At 45.1% G+C, this 17694-nt stretch overlaps 4 protein-coding genes across 5 annotated transcripts; 3 read left to right on the top strand and 1 right to left on the bottom strand.

The window, feature by feature from the left end:
- Positions 1–2877: 2877 nt before the first annotated feature.
- Positions 2878–4740, top strand: LOC114870812 (DNA damage-inducible transcript 4 protein-like). The gene is made up of 2 exons (XM_029175904.3): positions 2878–3610; positions 3831–4740. The coding sequence occupies exons 1-2, from the start codon at positions 3445–3447 to the stop codon at positions 4340–4342; spliced, it is 678 nt and encodes a 225-aa protein (XP_029031737.1). The 5' UTR covers positions 2878–3444; the 3' UTR covers positions 4343–4740.
- A 399-nt stretch (positions 4741–5139) lies between these two features.
- On the bottom strand, positions 5140–8592 carry dnajb12a (DnaJ heat shock protein family (Hsp40) member B12a). The gene is made up of 9 exons (XM_029175902.3): positions 8459–8592; positions 7975–8143; positions 7712–7857; positions 7464–7634; positions 7056–7132; positions 6848–6957; positions 6591–6763; positions 6300–6429; positions 5140–5769 (listed from the first exon to the last, which is right to left on the bottom strand). Exons 1-8 carry the CDS (start codon positions 8589–8591, stop codon positions 6308–6310), a joined length of 1101 nt encoding a protein of 366 aa, XP_029031735.1. The 5' UTR covers position 8592; the 3' UTR covers positions 5140–5769; positions 6300–6307.
- Positions 8593–8795: 203 nt separating this feature from the next.
- On the top strand, positions 8796–10460 carry trmt2b (tRNA methyltransferase 2 homolog B). 2 transcript variants are annotated; one of them, XM_029175901.3, is made up of 2 exons: positions 8796–9665; positions 9811–10460. In XM_029175901.3, exons 1-2 carry the CDS (start codon positions 8796–8798, stop codon positions 10378–10380), a joined length of 1440 nt encoding a protein of 479 aa, XP_029031734.1. In that variant the 3' UTR covers positions 10381–10460. The 2 variants fall into 2 exon arrangements, with proteins under 2 accessions (XP_029031734.1, XP_029031733.1); XM_029175900.3 differs by having other exon boundaries at positions 9766–10460.
- A 1697-nt stretch (positions 10461–12157) lies between these two features.
- scdb (stearoyl-CoA desaturase b) lies at positions 12158–15860 on the top strand. Its single transcript, XM_029175903.3, has 6 exons — positions 12158–12349; positions 12898–13148; positions 13641–13771; positions 13859–14064; positions 14144–14373; positions 14543–15860. Exons 2-6 carry the CDS (start codon positions 12914–12916, stop codon positions 14740–14742), a joined length of 1002 nt encoding a protein of 333 aa, XP_029031736.1. The 5' UTR covers positions 12158–12349; positions 12898–12913; the 3' UTR covers positions 14743–15860.
- The last annotated feature ends 1834 nt before the right edge of the window (positions 15861–17694 follow it).

Raw genomic sequence — 17694 nt, 5'->3', positions numbered from 1 at the left:
CTTTTTAATACTATTACATTCAAAGACCTGAACTCATTGTCATTTTCTTTGAGAAATGTACTTTGAACAGCCCGACAAGTCTCCAATGAGGTTTAGCACAAAGTGATGAGCCATGACCCAGTGTTTGCTTGTAAAACAGTGTCAGGTGCTTCTTTGCATCATGACCCCCCCCCATCACCCTGCTGATTTTAGAGATATAAATTCATGTCTGGATTTATCCACTCTGTGTTAATTTACATACGCTGATACAACTTTATACAGATTGCTTTTGGGCTGATGATAGCGAGAGTCTTTGAGAACTCTCTGTTATAACTAATTCTCCATTTTAACAAACCTTTACAGTGTGAAGAACATGATGCATCCTTTAGGGCAGCTATTAGGATAAAGCCTTGGAGTTGCAATACAGGGACTGAAGCCCTGGCCCGGTCATGAACCCACAGACTGATGTGATATGACAGTCGCAGCGCTGGGATCCAGTAAGAGGAGGGCAGAACATGACAGGCCAACAATGTTCATCTCATTTATTGGAGCCGGTAAAAAAAATAGGCTGAGTAATCCTAGAGCCACAGTGCCATAGGGGGTTTCAGGTAATCTTGTTATGAAAGCTGGGAAAAATGCATTCCCCTGTCAGTCATGTGAGTGTGTTTTCCCCGGGTCGGATGCTTCGTGAACCGTGGGCATAAGTGTGATGGCAGGAATGGCCGCAAGACAGAGACATGGAAAGATCAGATGATGCCTATCAACAAAACATATAGGCTGCTGTCAGCAACCGGCCCAAGATACTTCATGGGTGTTGTCATATTCACAGTCAGCTGGGTCAGTCATGTTTCCTATATATCGTATATATATATAATATATACGATATCAGGTTCTAGGCTCAACGCGGTTCATCCAGAATAGTGTCAGTCAAAACAAATGAAACCAGTCTTGTTTAATTCAAAAGTGAACATGAAAGCAGAACATCTGCAGAAATGCACACGATTCTAAAATGAGAGGTAACGTCACTAAGGGAACAAATCACAGTAGGCATCCTTATAAATAATTACTTCTCTGTCCGATGTCATGTAATCGCAGTTCATCACGCATCCTAGTAGAGCAGTCAACTGGCATAGAGACATTCAGTCTGCAGCATTATTAGGGCTCATTCCCAACCATGACAAAAGAAACTAGTACAAATAATGTGTGTTAAAAATTAAGCTGCCCCAAAGTACTATTTTATTATATGCAAGCTTCGCTCCTAAAAATCAATGAATCCTTGTGTTATGTTTTTATTGACTGTCCGATTTCCTAAATGTGCCCAAAAACATATTTCTACTTCAAAGAAGGGACCTAATCAAGATTAAGACATTCATACTGCTTAAAATGGGCTGCAAAGTGTTAATGGTTCAATAAAGAAGAGTGTGCATCAGCAAAACTCGCCAAACACAATTTTCTGCTGCCCCCTTGAGAGCGCAGGGATGTTTCTGCTTCCTGCAGCAATAAATCAAAACCTAAATGGAACGCTGTCCCGCTCCAAGTTAAGGTGACGTAGAACGGATTCCTACGAGAGCTAAAGGGTTTCTGAGTGGAGGGAGGGAGAGAGAGAGAGAGAGAGAGAGAGAGAGAGAGAGAGAGAGAGAGAGAGAGAGAGAGAGAGAGAGAGAGAGAGGTGCATCCACACACCTTAACACCTTCCTCAATAAATTAATATTACATTTAATAGGAAACTTGAGCTAATTCATGTGTTGATATATTTTATTTAGTGAACTTCTTTATAATTGACAGTAATTGACAAATATACATTTGTACACGTCTTGTCATTCACCCCAGCGTAATTCAGATTACAGCAAGCTGATGCAGAAGAAATCCATTCTTAACAACCCGTTTGGAAGTGGATTTATTATATATGAATTGCATGGCCGGAGGCAGACCGCTTAACAGCGCTCTCGGGTCTGCTTGAATTGTAAATTACAGCTTCTGTCATACTTTATTCCGTTTTAGATTTTAATTTTTTCCCTCCCACCTGACACCAATGTTTTCCTTCAAACTAAATTCTATATTTCCATACATAATATACAATGCGAAGAATGCTGTATATACACTGTGCCTATTAATGTCAAGGCTCAGAACAATTAGTACACACCGAAATAAAAAATCATCTGCATGCAAACACACACATTTAGACACTCCAAGTGGTTGCAATGCTTTCATTGTCTGAAGTTTAAAAGTGAGGCAGTGACATCATGTGGATAAACAGTGTATTACACTAACAATCTGAAAAACAATAAATAAAATATATAAGTAGTTTTATTAGCATAAAAACTAGTTTAAGGTAATCAAAAGAAAGAAAGAAAGAAAGAAAGAAAGAAAGAAAGAAAGAAAGAAAGAAAGAAAGAAAGAAAGAAAGAAAGAAATTTAGAGCATTCCACAGATATCTGAATAGTGTTTTTCATCTAAAGCTTATACTATACAGTAAATATATTGTGTCTATCTGAGGGTAAACTTAAGTGTAAAGTGAATCTCATTCATTCTACATACTTTGTTTTTGATCTGACCAACTTCCCGAGTAAATGCACAGTCTACAATAAAGTTAATGTTATAATGTAAATAAAAGTTATGTTCTCAAGTTTTTAAACTTTACCCTAATAGAAAAGTGTAAAAAATGAAACGGACTGTGTGTGCGGATTTAAAAACAGAAAAAAAGAAAAAAGAAAAACAGAAATCAAATGAGTTGCTTTAGTTATGAAAACGCCACCTCTATAAGAAGTAAATAAAAAGTCTAATGACAAATCTGTAGTAAAATCACAGCACTCATTCACACAGTGAATTTGCCAAGCCGCACTGAACCACCCCAGACCGGTTTCATATGACTAAACAGACAGAAGTGATGTAAACAAGTGTAAACAGTGTGAACTGGTCTGGACGCGGCTGCGGACGTCATGGTGGGAACCGACGCATCCAATCGCTCTGTGAACAACGAGGCCTACGTGCCAGACGTGCCGGCTGCGAGCTGTCACTCACAGGAATGGATCCGCTCTTTCATCACCGCTATCAGAACACTGAGGGTTCGATTCTGGTTTATTGACTGGTCTTAATTTTTGGGGATGCTTGTCTACTGGCTGTTCGTTCTGATGTTTACATTCATTTTTAATTACCGAATAACTTTAGAGCAAACTCAAACTTTGTGCACGTGCCAGTGTGGGGGTGGGGCGCACAAGGGGCTCGAGGCCCCGTTCGGGGGCCAAACGGGTTACCAGGCAGTGTAGAGCGCGGAGGACGTGAGCTGAAATTTCATTGGTTCAGAAGTACAGTGGGCGGGGCGTGAGGAGGGTGGTATTTAAAGCTTTGTTCCATTGTTGCGAGTGTTTTCCAGCTGGTTTGGGGATCGGGAGGAGGAGGGCATCCGCTGTCGGGGGAACACCGTAGCACTTGTTTCGTGATTTTTTTAGTTTTTTTTTTCTGAACATGTCGTTCTCATTCAATCATTCTCTGGACGGAAGCTTTCCCCCTTCTCCGGCCGAGGACAGGGGTCCAAATCGGCTGTCCTGGGGCAGCTTGGTGCAGAAGCTGACCGAGCTAAAGGGACTCAACCAGCGGGTCACGGCGGAGCAGGGCTGCGGGAGTGACACCGGTAAGCGGTTCGGTTCGGTTGTGGGTCCAGTTCAGTTAACGGTTTGGTCGTGTTCACCTGTATTTGGGAAAATAAGTTAAATGAATGGACAAAGCACAAAGAGGAGGTGGGACACGAGAGGCTGTTAGTGTCTTTTTCTATTATTTCAGGCTAAATACTACAATTAAAGTTGAATCCTGCACCACCAGACACAATTTTTACCATTGTTCTTTTGTTCCAGGCTCCCTGGCAGACATGTCCCTGACAGAGTCCGACAGCAGCTTCTTTTACCCCCTGGAGGAGACATTGGCTGCAGAGGTCGCAGCAACTATCTCAGAGAGTCTAAACAATGGATCCCACATCTTGGGTTTCTCTAAACTCATCCTGCCCGACTGTCTGCTGCACAGCATCAGCCAGGAGCTGCTCCACCTGGCCGTCTCTGAGCCCTGTGGCCTCAGAGGAGCACTTATCGACCTGTGTGTGGACAAAGGGGACCAGGACGATCTGTGTACTGTGGACCAGATCGCCGTGGACACAGCCCTCGTCCCAACCTTCCATGTGACTCTGGTGCTGAGGCTTGAGTCTAGTGGACTGTGGCCCAAGGTTCAGAATCTCTTCAAGGGTAACACGTCCAGGCAGATGTCTCCATTGTCCCAGAGGCACAAAAACACTCTCAGGCTGAGTCGGGGCTTCAGAGCCATTAAGAGGAAACTGTATTGTTCAGGGGAGCTGCTTATTGAGGAGTGCTGCTGACAACACCTCCTCATTATAAGCAAATCTGAATCCCTTTGGACTGTGAAAATCCATCTGTCTTTGTAAGACAATGCATTATGACATCAGCAAATCTGACAAAAGTCATTTGACGTTTAACACTTAACTAAATGACAAGTACTTGATGTTGTTTATTATTCATGTATAGAAGATTTCCCCTGGAAACAGTGTGCACTGACTCATGGCAGCTACTCACCTAAATACAGGTGTCTCATATCGGAACTTGGATTTGTTTTTTTCCAGTGAATGTAAGGTCAACACACCCTAAGGGGAATGACTGCATTGTAATATATTTGACAGTCAAATGTTATTACTTGAAACATCAATTTTTTTGTAACGGCTGAAGCATGAACAAATAAATTATTGTTTTTTATAATTAACGTTTCCTTCCTTCTATTCGTGTGTATTTGTGTTCAATTTACAAACCACAATTTCAGCATCCATGATAAAATAAAAGATGCTATGTTTGACTATATAGTCAGAGTAGACAAAATTAAACTTTGGAATAAGACTAATAATTTAATTACAGCAACTAATAATGTTTTCTTTAGGTTCCACACATATGTCCTTTATCAGGCTGTCCCGCTTTGGTTCTCCTCCGTCGCTTTCTAGGGTTGTATTAAAGCACTAAATTATCCATCTACACATCATTTACAGCCTTTCTCCCCTGAATACCCTTAATTTGGTCTTTGTGCCAGTGTGGGCACATAAATACATTTTTGAGGAGCTTGCACTTTGAGACAGTTAGTGTCTTAATGCTTCAAAAAATGAACTCATCAATCATTGGACAAATTTATTTCAAAGAAACCTGTATACAATTTTAGCGTGTTAATTTAATAAATATGGTTTACTTTTATTTGTGCAATGATCTTCAATACTCATGACCCAACAGGCTACAAGCAAATCCACATAACATATTGTACATTATATTAACTTCAATAAACCCTGCACTGTTAAAAGTAAAATGAATATTTACATTGGTAAGAACTATAAAAATTACACACTTTCCCTGTGGGTGGCTCAGACATCTGTCTATGAGAAGGCCATGAGGTTTCTCAAAATGTTAAAAGGAAACTAAATGATTGGGACAGAGAAAATAAATCTCAGCAGCTTTGTTAACCTTTCAAAAAGACAACTATTCTCCTAGTATCCACTTGGCATCACAGTGGATACGCTCACTTCCTTGAAGACACTAGTTTAAGGAAAATATCAGCAATCAACTCAAAGCATTTTGCAGCTCTACAGGAAGTCAATCTACACCTCTACAAGTTGCAGATAGGTTCCCTGATAAGGTCTGCTGCCCACTGCACATAAGGCAATTTTAATTTTCTTGGTTTGCTGCAGAAATATGCTCTAATTTGGATGGGCTCCGACCAGTTTCTTCAAATTAGATTCAAGTACCGGTGAATCTGCACAAAATAAAAAAACAGAAGTGTAGTTATAGAGATATTTATCATAATAGGATACATTTTTATTACATTTGTTCACATGCACAGACAAAAAGCAGCACAAACTAAACCATAAGAAAACAAAATTATTATTAAAAGAAGGATGTGTTTCTAGATTCAAGGGGGGGGTGTACTTTGCATTTTAATACTGTACAAAAAAAATGTTGAGGCTTGGTTCATTTCACAGTAATGCTCTCCTGAATGGGGCCCAAGATTGTTCGTTGGTGGATTAAAGGCTTGAGGGAAACTCTGATATCGGAGACAACACAGCTGACTCTCAAGGATCAGATGGCAGCCCCAGCCTAAAACGGCATTACCATGTGTCGATAGGCAAACGGGCAAAAACAAAGCTCACTGTACTGGAGGTGTGGAAATAGCCCAGAGAAAATGCAGTAGCTTTGAAAACCACTAATAGTAATAAAGTGTAATAAAATGTGTACAAAAGAAATCACACAGTAATGATAATGACAGTGATATATGGGACAACTTACCCAAGTTTCTATCCATCCAGTATAACCTGAATCTCAGATAATCTGGAACAGCTTGGTGTCCCCATTCTCTGTGCCCTTTGGTACAGGTCAGAATCTCCAAAGTAACGGGCACGATACAGTAGTCCTTCTTCTGAAAGTACAATATGAAGTAAATTGTAAAAAATACTTTTTACAGAAGCTGGTACAATAAACACAATAGAATTATCTAAAATTAATCCACAAAGCAAAACTAACTAAAACAAAATAAATGCTAATTTAAGGAGAATTTATCTACTCTCTTGAAAAACTTACTCTGCTGCTTCTCCTTCCAACAGTTGTTTCGGAGGTTGGAGATATAGTCTTCTTCTACACTTCTCTCAACCGCCTTTAGACCATTCCCAGAATATTCTTCATTAAAACGCTCAGTCACGTAGAAAGGCACCTTTAAGTTTGATGTATGCCTTTTGTGAATATGTCCAGCAGACCTGATAAGTACAGAAAATTAACCGGAAGGAATGCCACAGTATATTTTCACACATCTCAGAAAGCTCTGAGGTTAAAGCACTTACGGGCGGTAGCTAAGGCTGTAGGGAGGCTGGGTCACCATCATCTGGCTAAGAGCGGAGACAATGATGAGGATTAAGATGGGCATCAGCTGGACAAACAGAGCCAGACCTCCCTGTCCACAGAGAAGATGAAACAGCAACATTTCATGACTGTGTACAAAAAGTGTGCATAAAATTCAACTGTGAATGAAACATTACGGGCCGAACTTACATCTCTCTGTTGTTCTCGTCTTTCTTGTCTATTATGATGTGCAAAGTGCATTCCATTTCTGTAAACATGTACATTACCTAAAAAAAAACGAAAAACTGTGAAACAGGTTTAAGACACATAAAGAAACAAAGACAATGCAGGTTTTTAATAAGCAAATTATTTGATTTAACTGATTTCAAAGATAATATCTACAACCTGTTAATCAGATCATCATGTCTTTGAGTTTCACAAAAACTATTCAAAACACTCAACTCTAGAATAAAAGATCTGCCGTATTTACATGCTATGGACATTTTCATTGTCCTTTAAGACCTGTTAATCTCATAAAAATGAAAACCAACACGCTATTGTGTGTTGTCAGCACTGCACAAATGCCCACTATTGTATAATTTTCTGATTTCCACTTACTTGATGGGAAGCCACCACCAAAGAACATATTGAAGAGGTCTTCAGGTGAAATGTCAGCTTCAAAATCACGTTGGTGTCTGTGTCTGGTTGGATGTGATCTCTCCTCTCCATACTGGTCATACTGTCGTCTTTTCTCAGCATTGCTCAGTATGGCGTAGGCATTACCAATAGCTGCAAGACACGCTGGGACTCAGTAAAGTGTAATTACAGCCCCCTCAGAACAATAATGGAGATTACTTTTATTGTACCTTTAAATGCCTCTGTGGCGCCAGGTGCGTGGTTTTTATCTGGGTGAAACTTTAGAGCGAGCTTTCTATAAGCCTTTTTAAGATCCTCCTCAGAGGCCGTCTTTTCAACTCCTAGAATTTGGTAGTAATCTTTACAGCTCTTAATCCTGTAGTAAAAAAAAACACATTAAAGAAAGTCAGCAGAGGCAAACATTAATGAAAACACACACATAACAAATAGACTGTTGTCATTTGTAATAAAACAGATCCACATGTGCACTGACTTCTTCACGGCATCCAGCTGATCTGCTGTGTACGGCTTGGCTGAGTCTGTGGCCCCCACGTTAGCCTCCTCTCCTTTGCTGCGGTGCCTCATAGTGGGGGCCTCTCCGTTCACGGGACGACCGTTCTCGTCTGGAGGCTTTCCATTCTGGACTAACGAATCCAACAAGCCTGTAAACAACGTAGGGCCACGTTATTGAGACATGCAACACAATTTGATTTGCTAGCATATGGAGCTAACGGTTAGCCAATAACGACAGCTGCAAGGGCTAAGCAAGAATAAGACTTATTACGAGAAGTGATTAAATTACACCAGAGACTTTTCTTTTAGCGGCCATGAAAAACTACAAATACCAAGTCGGTTAGGAGCAGGTGGTGTAACGTTAAGACTGTTAGCGTCAAGTTATGCTAACGTTAGCCGATTCGGTTTCATGGCCTGTTAGTCGACATCAAGTAGCTGCTGAAATAGATGGTTATTCGACGTACTTTTAGCCTGATCTGTCGGAAACAGTCGCTGGGCCTTCTCCAGGAACTTCCTGGCTTTATCTGGCTGGTTGTTACTGATCGCATTTAAGGCTATTTTAATGCATCGCTCTGCTTCGTCCTTGTTTGAGTCCATCGCGACACAGCGGAAATGTTTACTTGCCCCACTCGCACGGTGATGACGTCAGGAACGTGGCTGGCTCGTAAATTATACGTCACAACCGTCTTCTCTGAATCTTCGGCGTGGGTCATTGACACTGGGCAGATTTGAACATCTAAAAGTTGCTAGTGATCGTTTTATATTTTTATACTTTACGTTGCTAAACCAGCTAAAGTCACAATGGCGCTAGTTGCTACATGCAGCAGGTCACTCCTCCGCGTCAGACGCAGTTCGCTGGATCCTCTGACGAGAACCTGTCTGTTCCTCTCAACTAGCAATGACTCAATTTCAGCTGAGCAGGGGAAAACACAACTGAAGAAACCCTGGAGAAAAAGCCACAAGCGATCCCCCGGGACTGGTGAACTGTCCTGGGAGGAAAGGCTGGCGGATGCAGTCACCCCCCTGTGGAGGCTGACTTATGAAGAGCAGCTGGAGCTGAAGCAGAAGCGTCAGGAAGGAATCCTTTCCCAGCTCTGCCAGCATCTGTCAAGTGACTGTCAGTCACGGCCCTCGTCAGCCGTTGGAGCTAAACCTACTTTCCCTGTCCTGCCTATTCTGCCATCGCCAGTCACGGAAGGCTACCGCAACAAGTCTACCTTCTCCGTGAACCGAGGTGTTGATGGAAATCCAAAGACTGTCGGGTTTTATGTGGGCGCCGGCAGGAATGGAACGATTGTCTGCATCAACGGGGACCATCTCCTCAACATGCCAGAGAAGCACAAACTGGTGGCCAGGTGCTACCAAGACTTCATCCGCCGGTCTTCCCTGGAGCCCTGCCTGCTGTTCCACGCGGGGGGTCACTGGAGGGAGGTCACAGTGAGGACCGGCGCAGGGGGTCGCACCATGGCCATAGTGTACTTCCATCCACAGGCGCTTGCTCCGCGTGAGGTGGCCGCTCACAAGGCAGAGCTCCTAGATTACTTCACGCGGGGGCCGGGAGCTGTGTGCCAACTGGACTCGCTGTTCTTTCAGGAGAGCACCATGACTCGCTGCGCTCACGAGGACTCCCCGTACCAGCTCCTAAATGGGCAGGAACACATATATGAGGAGGTAGAGTACAGCATGGGGACACTTGGTGATTTCTTGTGTATGTATGTCTCGGTTGTGTGTTTATCATCTTGTGATTTCGTTTTGTTCTGTCATCCCCAAGGTGTTGGGCTTTAGGTTCCGCATCTCTCCCGATGCTTTTTTCCAGGTGAACCAGTCGGCCGCTGAGCTGCTCTACGGCGCCGTGAGGGACCTGTGTGTGCCGAGCAATAACGGGGACGGCGGGCGAACGGGCGGCACTCTCCTGGACGTGTGCTGCGGCACCGGCGCCGTCGGCATCACGGCCTCCCGCCGAGCGGGCAGAGTCATAGGTGTGGAGCTCGTAGAGCAGGCAGTGGAGGACGCCAGGCACAACGCGGCGCTGAACGGCGCGCTGAACTGTGAGTTCATCGCTGGGAAGGCCGAGGTGGTGCTGCCAGACCTCGTGACCCGGCTGAGCGGCGCCGGCGGAGGCCTCGCAGCCGTGGTCAACCCGGCCCGCGCCGGCCTGCACCCCAGAGTGGTCAGGGCCCTACGGAACCAGGCCGCCATCCGCAGGCTGGTCTACGTTTCCTGTAAACCGGAAGGAGAGGCCATGAGGAACTTCAGAGAGCTCTGCTGCGCTCGCGGCCCGCAGAGCAAACTCACAGGAGAGGCCTTCACGCCACGCTTGGCCGTACCCGTGGACATGTTCCCACACACTCCTCATTGTGAACTGGTGCTTCTTTTTGAGCGGTAGCAACTGGTTGTTTTTGAAAAACTAATAAAAAAAGCATTTTTTTAATCTACCATCAATAAAAAATGAAACCTTTATGTCCATTACGCAGCATTTGTCCAGTAGATGTCCGTTTGTCCTGCACTACCCGCAATTGTCCAGTAGGTGGCGCCATTGGAGCTTCTGTGACTTTTTCACTATGAGAAACGCTGGCAGCTGAAGTAGCTGTTACGAAACGTCTGCGTGGGTTCGCTGCAATCATCAGTTCACTAAAGGTCAAAACTTCAGGAATACAGTACGAGGCTAAGTTTAGTTTTTTGGAGGTTACCACAGTTTACATGAGGCCATGTTTGCAACAAAGTGGCCTTGGTCTGAAGATACAATGTCCACTTACCATTTGAGTGAAGCCACTGAATGATGATGATAATGTTCATGAACAAAACCCATCTGTGCCAGGTTTAGCTTTCTATTGAAAGAAACTGCTGAAATAAAATACGTTTGCTTTGAAATACAATGCTTATCTAGCCCATAACAAGAGTCTAGTCTATAAACATTCAAGCAGAAATTATACAAAAATTATATTTTTCATGGAAGTTCTACTGACTACCACTGAGGAATGTTCTCTAAATGTTTTACAAGGGAACATTCCTGAAGAAAAGTAACTTGTGTCTTTGACAGATCGTCCAGTAGCTTGGACCATGCAGTTTTCGTACCTACAATACCTGCAAACCCTCTGTAAATCATACATTGTGGCTCCTCCAATAACAATAGTAAATAGCGTTCTACACAGTTCTTTAGTTAGCGTGTACCTGTCTTTCCATTTGCCTGCGTTACGCCGTCACCTTCTCTATCGTGCTGTTCTTCTTCCTGTTTTATGCAGCAGTTTCGCAGCTGCACAAAGAATTTATGGGGTGAATGATGTCTCGCCTATTGGAATCTTGTAACTGAGCAGAAAAACCAATTCTATCGCGGCAGTGTGCTCCATGCATGTGCTAATGTATGAGCTGTAGTTTAGTATTAATATCCTGCCTAAGTTTGTAATGTGAAATTAGTAGAAATGGGCAATAAATGATAATAAACGGTCACATACTGTTACTAGATCCAGCAGATATGAGCTTTGTGGGGCTGTAATGATACAAAGATGGAAGTTGAAGTTTTAGACTGATCAACTCTGACTTTCCTGTGTGTTCTTGTTAGAACATATACATCAGACATCATGGAGAACGTTTCATAAGACTGTAGCAGGCTGATAAGGAGGCCGCTCCATGTGTCCACTGAAGAAAACCAGAAACTCTGCTTTCTTTTATCTGCAGCTCTTCGGTTTCTCATTCTGACCTGAGGGCAGAGGGTGTTCTTCCTGAAAACAGCTTGAGCTTCTGACACTTGATCCTTTTTTTGTTTTCTCCGAATGAGGATGAGTCCAAATCATATGCCACAAGGCATAAAAAGTGTAATATCGATGTGAGATGATTTTCTTTAAGTAGCCTATGTTTTATGGAAATGGAAATGTTACGTGTCAAACAAAGGTTGCATAGTTCACGTCCCCAAATGTGACTTGTTAATAAAGTAAAGGTTAGGATTTTAATAGAACAACAGAAACCTGCAGCTGAGCTGGAGTCGGTGTAAAGGGCAGTTATGTGAGTTCAAATTTCTTTACGACCCCACGAGTGTTGCATCGTGACGTCATATGAGCTGACCTGTGTCCACGATGTTTATTCAGATTAAAGTGACACATTCAGATTAACATTGGGCAAGAGTTATGGATGTCTTCCCGTGGTGGCGAAAAGCGTGGGTGGTTAGCATCAGTTACGCAAACAGCCAATAGGACGTCCGGGGCTGGAAGCATCACTGTCACTATCAACCATCTACTTTATAAAGACCAAAACAAAGTGGACAATAGGAGACTTCTAGACACCAGGTGACAGCGCGTCGCATCTCCTCCTCCTGAGTGGTCCACGTTCCTCTGGAGCCCAAATCCGCCGGATAGCGCACGGTGAGTAGGCTGAAATGAACGGGATGAGCAGCCACCAAAGTCAGCAAATTTAGGAGCGATCTCAAGTGTTGTGCAAGTTTTTTAAACATCCCTGTGTAACTTGTATATTTATTATATATTCAACATCTTAATTTGTCTTTGCTGTTAGTGTTGCATTTTTGTAAGTAAACCTGAACGCACAGCACAAAATACTTCAACAATACTTAAATAGTAAGATATTATGTTTTAAACTGCCTAAATATAGGCTACACATTAATTTTTATTGTTTCACTGTTTTTCTTTAGTTTTACGTTAAATAAATATATTTAGTCATGATTAAATGACACTGCGTCACATCAGTGATCTAGAACAGGTGACGGCGCGTGCAGCGGAGGAAGCTGCACGCGCATGCTTTAATAACGCAGCAGCGGTACAACATGCCACCGCAGTGGTTCTGCCGGACTTTTAACGCAGCAGCGGTCCAACAGTGGTTCTGCCGGGCTTTTTGACGCAGCATCACCTCCCTCTTTCTCCCCCCCTCCACGCACTGTCGCGCGCTGCCGTTACAGAAAGCGTCTCATCGACATGACAGAAACGGAGACCAGGAACCATCGCGCCGGAACGCAGCAGAATGGAGTCGCCGCGGCCGAAGCCTCGACGGTGGATGACGCCTTTGACGACACTTACACAGAGAAAGAAGGTCCCCGACCTCCGATGAGGCTGGTGTGGAGAAATATCATCGCGATGTCCCTCCTGCACTTGGGGGCGCTTTACGGAATCACGCTCGTTCCTTCCGCGCACGCGCTCACTCTTTTATGGAGTAAGTATCAGCTTCTGTTGCTTCCTAGTGCTGATGTGGGATCAATGCTAACCACAGTATGGTTATAGTTATAATTCACGCGTTCATATTCAACTTCAGAGCTCCATGGGAAAATGTTTCACTATTTCAAAACTTGACCTATATTTGTGGACCTTTAGAACGGAACAGTGTCAACTTTGTCCCCACTCCGGCGCTGCATCATTTTCCGTCTCTTTGCAACGCGGAGCCGGGAGACAAAGCACAATCCCCGTTCCCATAGGCATTCCATTGTGAGCCGCGTGCCACCACAGACAGAATGCTCTATGTCAGAGCAGAGCAGCCGCTCCTCAAATTCTGATTAGTCTCGTCTGGGCTCCACATAGAAACACATTCAGCGGTTTTTGGGGGGGAAAAAAACAAGTGTGAGAATCACATTTTCTCAAACACGTGACTTTGAAAAAACACAAGCCCCCACTGAGTTTACCACCACTACCTCTAATGTGTTTCCTGCAGGTGTAGTCTGCTACCTCATCAGCGCTCTGGGTGTGACTGCTGGAGTCCACAGGTTATGGAGCCACAGATCCTATAAGGCCTCTCTTCCCCTGCGAATCTTCCTGGCACTGGGAAACTCAATGGCCTTTGAGGTAAAGCAGCAAAAGGACGCTGCCACTTTGTCAGTTGCCGCTTAGACTCCGAGTCACCGCACGTTTTCCTTTCCTTTGTTGGAGCAGAACGACATCTACGAGTGGTCCAGGGACCACCGCTCCCACCACAAGTACTCGGAGACCAACGCGGACCCCCACAACGCCAAGAGGGGCTTCTTCTTCTCCCACGTCGGCTGGCTGCTGGTCCGCAAGCACCCCGACGTCATCGAGAAGGGCCAGAAGCTGGACGTGTCGGACCTGAGGGCGGACGCGGTGGTCATGTTCCAGAGACGGTGAGCGCACGTCGGCGTCACGCCACGAAGGTGGATGACGGAAGGAAATGGCCGTGACGGACGGATTGCTCTCTCGCAGCCACTACAAGCTCTCCGTGGTGCTCATGTGCTTCGTGGTGCCCTCCGTGGTGCCCCTGCTGTGGGGCGAGGCGCTGGCCGTGGGCTACTTCGTCCCGGGGCTGCTGAGGTACGCGGTGGTGCTCAACGCCACCTGGCTGGTCAACAGCGCCGCGCACATGTGGGGATACCGGCCCTACGACAAGTCCATTTACCCGCGGGAGAACATGCTGGTGGCCCTCGGCGCCGCGGGTGAGTGACGGCCGCTCGCTGGCCGGGTCGAGCCGCTGGTCCGTTCAGTAACAAAGGGCTAATCCGGCGGCGGATGTGTGTTTTGTCCACCGATGTTTCTATGCAGCATCGCTCCGTGACCTTTGACCTTTCGGTGCCACTCACTCTCTCTCTCTCTCTCTCTCTCCAGGAGAAGGCTTCCACAACTACCACCACACCTTCCCCTTCGACTACTCCACCAGCGAGTACGGCTGGAGGCTCAACATCACCACCGCCTTCATCGACCTCATGTGCCTGCTGGGCCTGGCCAGCGACCGCAAGAAGGTGTCGAAGGAGACGCTGCTCGCTCGCGTGCAGCGCACGGGCGACAGCAGCGCCAGGAGTGGCTGAGTGGCGCCGAAGCGGGAGCCGGGGACGGGACGTGGCGACGGGTCCAGCAGCGCTTCAGCGGCGGGGTGGTGATTGACCAGCTTCTGATTATGACTTTAACCTTCCTCTCTCTGGCCTGACACTTGACCTCAGACGAGATGAGTGTGTAACGTGATCACAACCAAACATGACGCATGAAAAGCAGCATTCACAGACTAATTCACTGTATCTTTTATTTATTAACCCGTGGCAGGTTATTTATTATTAGTCTTTAGAGGTTTTATGGAGACCCTCAGAAATGTGATTTCTTTACAGACCTAGTTGTCGGTTTTCACTCTTTTGATTTAGAGAGTGAACTTTATTCAGGATATCTATTTTGCTTTAACCCGAGATTGTCTTTATTCTCACATGTTTCACAGGCGTCTCATTTGAACCTGAAAAGAGAGAGTTGCTCTCATTTACTGTGCGTTCACTGCAAATACACTCACTACCCCTCAGTTCAGGCCAGCGAGACATGAGTAGGAGGTGCGTTTAGCTTTGTGCACTGTTATCGTCACCCAGTTGCCTTAAGAGCAAGTTAAGTGAATTACAGCTTCAATCTAGAATAGGCAACGCTTTAATTAAGCTTCTAATGAGGTGCTGATCTAAAAACCAGGTGAATGGCTCCGCGTCACTGCCAGCTCGTCACATTGAGCTTTAACTGCGCTTCGTCTCGTTAAGAGACTTACTCCACACCTTCCTCAAATATTTTTTGGAAGTTACACTCTTTAAAGCTTTAAACCTTCTCCTCAATCACAGCTGAAACTTGAATATCTAAAACCCTTTATTTGTAAAGATCAAACAAACGCGGTTCATCTTGAACCATACACATGAATTGTGAGAGATCAATAATGATGTTATTTCCAAGGAAGTATTTTAAAGTATAAACTCTAAAATAGCACATTTTTCTGCTGTACATAAATAAACCAAAATTTGTGTTTTGCAGTCACTGTTATACTGATTATTCAAATACTATAAAAAATGTATGCAGCTTCTTTATAAATCAGTAATTGGACGCTCCCATAGCACTTTATCTGACAGATAACTGTTAAACTGTGTGATCCAGAGAATAAAACAAATAAAAATATGAAAATCAGAAACATTGTGTTTCATTATTGGTGATGGTGCTACTCATACGCTAAAAGCCTTTTGTTTTAAAGGCTTTTTAAACATATGCAGAAATGTGACCCCTACTTCCCTGCATCACGCCGCTCACCTCGTGGTCCGTCACTGATGCGGCTGCTGAAGCCTGTGCCATCGAGTTTTTTCACGCCGTGCCTTTGGGTTTCATGGTCCAAGACAAATATTGCAGCAGGGCCTGTTGCCAAAGATCACAGTGACACACCCCGGTGCTGGACCGGGACAGGCCTGGGACCTGAGGGGCTCCTGTACCTGTGTGCGGTTTGTGTGCTGCAGGGTGATGTCAGACTCTGAGTGTTGAAGCGGAGCAATGACCCCGACTATCAAAATAAATGTTCTGTGGGATTTCCATCCTCCCGCGTCCAACTGCTGGCTGCCTGTCATCTCCGTTCATTGCAACTGTGACAACTTAGTAACTTCAAAACACAAGACATCTCTGTTTAAGGTCCAGAGCATTCACCGCACTCTATTAATAAGTGAGGCTCATTTATCCTTGAGTTTTTTCCCGTCAGTAAATAATGTTATTGCTGGAACCGTTGCCAAACGCACTGGAAGTGGCCCCACCGCTGCTGATCTCTGTTGCCTCAACGGTGACATCAGGCCTCAGTCTATTGGGTGGCGACCGTCAGGCCATCCCCTTTGTGCCATGTAACACCTCATTGTGGTCCCGCTGCCAGGGAGTTGGTCCACAGCCCGTGGAACACGGACCCGTTCACAAAGACCACGTCGCTGCCGCCGCCGCCGCTTCGTCGTCGGCTCCAAGTTCGTCACGCGCGAATACGCGCTTGATAAATTCTTAATTGGAATTCCAATTTGCACTCTCATTCCCGTCACGTCGGGCAAAGGGATTTCTGCAAAGTGTCACTATGTGAAGTGACGTTTCCGACTTTCTACCAGAGCATCGTCTCTTATGTGATGCACGGGCTGCTTTAAGGAAAAACATAGGACAACAGGATGGCTCCCGCTTTTGTCGCATCCCGCTTGTCATTCCTTCTTTAAATCTTAATCCAAAAACATCCCTCAGAAGTTCCCCTCTTCCAAATCACCTTTCCGCTAAGCCTAATTTGCACACAAGAAGCTCGCTAAAGGGCCGCCTGCGCCAAAGGAAAGGGACCTAAGGGTCAGACGGGGCTCTCGGGGAAATCGCCCTTCATCCAGTGTTAGGTAGGGACCGCGTGGATTAGCGATGCAAATGCCGCAAAGCTGATGAAAGGCTGCATCTTCACGCTACCTTTTATTCGCCGCTCAAACTGCCCAGTCGCTTCAACAAACACCATGCAGTCCCGGCAATTTTGCAGAAAGTTAAAACTATGCGGTGAAATCTCGTCAATTCGCACGCAAATTGGAGCCAGTTAAATTGAGCAAACGACGCTAAAAGGTTTATCCCGTGTTTCGGGCTGATAAATCCTGATTTATCACGGCTGTGGTAAACCGTGGATTACTTATACGGGCCCGTTGGTAAAACGCTTCGCCTTCACTGCCACTAATCCCCGACAATCAGCTGTGCGTTAGATGACTTAAATCAACTTTTTGTGTCCTCAGCAGAAATTCGGGGGATCAGTGTTACACTTTTCCTATAGGATTAAACAGATCCTCCTTTGCTCTTGAATGGAGGCAGGGGAGCCGCCGTTGCCCGGCCCTGAAGGCCCAGGGTGCCCTTTTGATCATTCCAGTCTCTCCTTGGTGCAATACCTCTGATTGGCCCAGAGAGTAAGAAGGGGGAAAATCTTTAATTAAGCACATAATCTCTTGTTGGGACGAGAGCAGCTCCATTTCAGAGCCCCCTCTTGAATC

This window comes from Betta splendens, chromosome 15 (assembly GCF_900634795.4).
Source record: "Betta splendens chromosome 15, fBetSpl5.4, whole genome shotgun sequence".
In the NCBI taxonomy this organism is placed as follows: domain Eukaryota; kingdom Metazoa; phylum Chordata; class Actinopteri; order Anabantiformes; family Osphronemidae; genus Betta; species Betta splendens.
The sequence above is the reverse complement of the archived record's forward strand: the minus strand, read 5'-3'. Positions and strand labels throughout refer to the sequence as shown.